The sequence below is a fragment of the Portunus trituberculatus genome, chromosome 9 (genome assembly GCF_017591435.1).
Source record: "Portunus trituberculatus isolate SZX2019 chromosome 9, ASM1759143v1, whole genome shotgun sequence".
NCBI lineage: Eukaryota > Metazoa > Arthropoda > Malacostraca > Decapoda > Portunidae > Portunus > Portunus trituberculatus.
This window is the reverse complement of record NC_059263.1, coordinates 2020001-2025000: the sequence shown is the minus strand read 5'-3', so window position 1 is coordinate 2025000 and position 5000 is coordinate 2020001. Positions and strand designations below refer to the sequence as shown.

Genomic DNA, 5000 nt, shown 5'->3' with positions numbered 1-5000 from the left:
ACAAAAAAAGTGAGACTCGGTTTTGATGAATCATGAAAAATAATTTGATATGTAAATTGATTGATAGAAATTTTAATAAAGAGATTGAGAGAGAGAGAGAGAGAGAGAGAGAGAGAGAGAGAGAGAGAGAGAGAGAGAGAGAGAGAGAGAGAGAGAGAGAGAGAGAGAGAGAGAGAGATGCATTGGAAGATGGACAAAAAGTATAACGAGGGAATTAAGTAAAAACTGATAAATTCACATAAAAATTGAAGAAAAAAAAATGAGAGAGAGAGAAAAAAATGCGTGTATCCTTTAATTAATGGGGAAAAGTGTGTGTTTGTGTGTCTGTGTGTCTGTTTGTCCTTTTACTGATTCTTGTTTGAAATTGTAATGGTTGAAAAATATAACGAATCACCACATTTTATCTATACTGATTGCAAGTCATCACGTGCGTTTGTCTTGAATTTGGGTCAGAGTTACCAGGTGTCACTTTGCAATTACCTCTCCCGCTTACTCATCACTGTGGAATAAAGTAAAAAAATAAAAAATAAAAAACGGAGGAGGAGGAGGTGAAGGGAAACGCAGGTGTAGGAAGGTGAAGTTATTCCTGACTAAAGGAGGTTAGGTTAGGTTAGGTTAGGTTATGCTTCTTCAGGGGAATTTATTTATTATTTCCCCTGAAGAAGCATCAGCGAAACTATATAGTCGGGAATGAACTCACCTCCCTACACCTGTGCTTCTCTTCACCTCTTCCTCCAACTTGTCTCAATGTCTGAACAAAAGAGAAAAGCGTTAACTCTATACAGGTAATGTTTAATCACTCTGTAGGTTTCATAGGTCATGTAAGGTGAAGTTAGGTTAAGATAGGTTAATGAAATAAAAAAAAAAGGAAAACATTAACTATATAGAGGTAATGTTTAATCGCTATATAGGTTTGGTTAGGTTAGGTTAGGTTAATGAAACAAAAAAAAGAAAAAGTAAATTATATACAGGTAATGTTTAATCACTATATAGGTTTCCATAGATTATGTAAGGTAAGATTAGGTTAAGATAGGTTAGTTTTACATAGGTCACATTTTCTAGGTAAAAAAAAGATTAGATAAAGCACAGGTCATATCTAATCAGTGGGAAAGTTTGGTTAGGTTGTGTTAGGTTAGTTTTCTGTCTGTTAAATTTTCGACGTGAAGAAAACCCAGGTAACATTTAACAAGTGCCAAGGTTAGGTTACGTTAGTTTAGGCAAGGTTAAGTTAGGTTAAGTTAGTTTTACATTGGTTGTAGGTTAAGTTAAGTTAGGTTAGGTTAGGTTTCCATAGGTTAAATTTCTCAGGTAACAAACGACCTTCAATAAGAGACAGGTAACATTTAATCAGTGCATAGGTAGGTTGTGTTACGTTAGGTTAGGTTAGTTTTACATTGGTTAAATTTTCTAGGTAAAATTTCCTCGATTGCTCCCTGTTTGACTCTTTCCATCTTCCTTATTCAGTACTTTTTGCTCACTACTGATAATCTCCATCTGTCTCCCAAGCTGCCTCCACACACCGCCCCCCACCACGAGTAAGCAACCACACCCTTTCATTGACTTGAGTGTAGTAATAAAACAAAAAAGACTTCGCTCATGTTCTGTTCAAGACTTCTAGAAATTTAAAGGGCAGAAGTGCAAGACGACCTACTGCACTGTATGGGGAGTATTTTGATGGAAGGCAGGAGAGAACACCTAGTTATCTTGACATTTCCTTCTGTACGAGGGGAAAACTGGCCAAGAGCTACATAAAACGATAAGAAAAGACCCCAGAGAGTTGCCAGTCCCCGTGCAGGTCTGAGAGTTAGCCAAAAGAAAGGGATAAATGTCTTGAAACCTCCCTCTTAAATGAAGTCAAGTCATAGGACGGTGGAAAGACAGAAGCAGGTATAGAGGGAGTTCCAGAGTGTGCCGGAGAAAGGTATGAAGGATTGAGAGTGATGGCCGCCCCCTTCCTGTTGTTGTTGTTGTTGTTGTTGTTGTTGTTGTTGTTGTTGTGTTTATCCGATCTCCTCCTTAAGGGTTCACTAGTTTCTCATGTCCACTTTTAATTTTCCCTCCAGCGTCAAGTTTTTATTTTGCCAGTATGTTTCCCTTTCCCTTTCTTTTTCTTTCCTATTTCATGCGTCATCTCCATCTTCTTCTTTATTCTTAGCCTTTGTACCTTGATTATTCTTTTCCTCGGTTTTTTCTCTTCTTTTTCTCTTATTTTTTCTTCTATCTCTTCCTGCCTTCCTTCTTTATTTCTTCTTTTCTCTTATATTTCTCCTATCCTTTCTTGCCTCCTTGTTTATTTCCTCTTCTTTCGCATTACTTTTATTTATTCTGTCTTGTGTTCCTCTTCGTAATACACTGTACACACCACACACACCGCACACACTCACACACACCTGTCCCGCCCACACACCTGTCCCGCCCACTCCATAAACTGCAGGAAAGGAGGAGGATTGTGGTGTGGAGGGAGCACAGAGGGAAGGGGGGGGGTTAGCAGAGAGAGAGAGAGAGAGAGAGAGGGGGGAGGTAGAGATGTTTGGCAAGTGTCCTCTCTCTCTCTCTCTCTCTCTCTCTCTCTCTCTCTCTCTCTCACACATTATCAAGAGTATTAAAGAGAGTTTGTTGGGTTCATTTCTTCTTTTTCTACTTTTACTCTTCTTCTTTCTCCTCAGAATTTTCCTTATCTTCATTTTCTTCCTTTTGTCCTTCTTCCTTCCTTCTTTCACCTTCCATTCTCAACATATCTTTCCCTCCATCTTTCTTTCATTCTCAGTCTTCCCTTCTCATCTCTTTCCTCATCATCTCTTTCTTTCTCTCTTTCTCTTTCTCTTTCTTTATCCTACCTCGGTACCATTTTTTTCGTCCTTCTCCCCTCTCCTCCCTTCTCCTTATGACACGAGGGGAGAGGGGAGAGGGGAGAGGGAAGCTGGGATGGGGTGTTTTAAAGGGCTTCTTCTCCCCCCTCCTCTCCTTCTTCTCCTCCTCCTCCTCCTCCTCCTCCTCCTCCTCCTCCTCCTCCTCCTCCTCCTCCTCCTCCTCCTCCCCTTCTTTTTGGCTAGACTCCGGTATGTCTAGAGGATTGCTGGGGGTGTCTGTCTGTCTGTTTGTCTATGTGTGTGTGTGTGTGTGTGTGTGTGTGTGTGTGTGTTTGCTCCTGCATATTTTTTGAGAAAGGATGTGAGGTACAGTTAAGTAGTAGTAGTAGTAGTAGTAGTAGTAGTAGTAGTAGTAGTAGTAGTAGTAGTAGTAGTAGTAGTAGTAGTAGTAGTGGTAGTAGTGGCAGTAGTAGTGACAGCACAGTATTAACAGGGAACAGATGTGGGAGGCCTTACAAGACAGGCGGCGGCGGTACAGTACATGAGAGAGAGAGAGAGAGAGAGAGAGAGAGAGAGAGAGAGAGAGAGAGAGAGAGAGAGAGAGAGAGAGAGAGAGAGAGAGCAAGGAATAAGTAAAGAATGTATAGTGAGAGAGAAGCCAAACTAAGAGTACTAAATAAGATGCCGCCAGATACACCAGAGCCAGCCAGACACATTCAGAACACTCACTAGTATTCAAACCTACAAAACCCACAAAGTGTCATAATGTTTCTCTTCTCCCTTTGGCTGTTTCTGTAGAGTGAAGCGCTGGCGACATCCACGATCGAGCCTCTTCACTTGCTTCCCTCCCTTGCATCTCTTCACTACTTTCATTCCTTGTTACTTTGTTTCTACTGACAGATTAAGAAAACTTTTTAAATATTACCGAGATTAGTGCATAGTTGGAGGATAATCTCTATGGCTTTTAATCTCAAACACTCCTTCACTATTTCAAAAGGCTTTTATCTAAATTTACACGAGTTTTTCAAGGTGTTTTTGCGGTTTTTACATTCAGAGTGACAAGATTTCTACATTAATAACTGTAGAAACACTCTTGAAAACACCGCTAATCATCCCCGTGGCCCTGGAAAATAGTCGTGGTGAGAGAGCAGAGCGTTTTTAAGGAAGTTTTTTTTATGGGTTCTAGAGGCAGAGTGACAAGGTTTCTACATTATTAACTGGAGAAACACTCTTGGAAAACCCCGCTCATCATCTCTCTTGAAAATAGTCGTGGTGAGAGGGAGAGAGAGAGAGAGAGAGAGTAAAGCGTTTCTGAATACCGACTTAGATTTTGAGTTCTAACATGATATCATCTCTCCTCTCTCACCCACTCTCACTCAATCTTTTCATCAGCTCCTGGTCTTCCCCTCTTACTATACTTGACCGAGCCAGTCTTAACCCCTGTACTGGGACGCATTTTCACCTTAAGTTTGGATATGGTTAGACGATTTTATTGACATGAGGAAGGGTTTATGGAGGCCAGAAGATGATTGGCCAGAATCTTTACTATTTTTACCCCCACATAAGTTACTGAAGGACAATACAATCACGATATAGTAAGCAGAGTGAATATGAGAAGGCGTCATAGTACTTTTTCACACATTTTCACCTACCACACCCATTCGACTCGACAAACTCCGCCAAAGCATAGTAAAGCAAGGGAGTCGAGTGAGCGCCGCCCTCTCCGCCGTATCAAAATTCCCGGGCGTGAGTGGCGCGGCTGTCTCACGCAAACGCAACAGTGTGCCATCACGTGACCTCTGACGTCACTGTCCTCTACCACTACCACGGCCATGGCGACGAAGGGAATGGCGGGTGATGTAAGTACTCCCTTTATACCCTTTAACTCGTGTGTGGGCGTGCGGGCGTGTGTGGGCTGGATGCGTTCAAGTGCAGGGAGGAGGGATCCGGGCGGTACGGGCCGGGAGGGCGGTGATGGAGTGTGTTTGTCGGGTGTTGGGTGGCTGTCGTCTGCTTGCGGGCGGCCGGCCAGATAATGTACGCCTACTCCCCGCGCCCACACACGCACACACACGCACATACACACACACATACACACACAGACAGACACCCACACACCCCACCCACCCACACACACACACACGCTTATATGGCTGTGAAGTCGTATGCACCGTTGCGTAGACTATTGAG

The 5000-nt window shown here is 42.5% G+C and overlaps 1 protein-coding gene and 1 long non-coding RNA gene across 2 annotated transcripts in view; one reads left to right on the top strand and one right to left on the bottom strand.

Annotated features, from left to right (window-relative positions):
- The window catches only part of LOC123501187, a 31828-nt gene that overhangs the window by 23016 nt on the left and 3812 nt on the right, over positions 1–5000 (bottom strand). The gene's annotated exons all lie outside the window — the stretch shown is intronic.
- The window catches only part of LOC123501184 (sodium/potassium-transporting ATPase subunit alpha-like), a 78270-nt gene continuing 77897 nt past the window's right edge, over positions 4628–5000 (top strand). Inside the window, exon 1 of the mRNA XM_045249842.1 lies at positions 4628–4669. Coding sequence (XP_045105777.1) covers positions 4643–4669 — 27 coding nt within the window. The 5' untranslated portion in view covers positions 4628–4642. The remainder of the gene's footprint in view (positions 4670–5000) is intronic.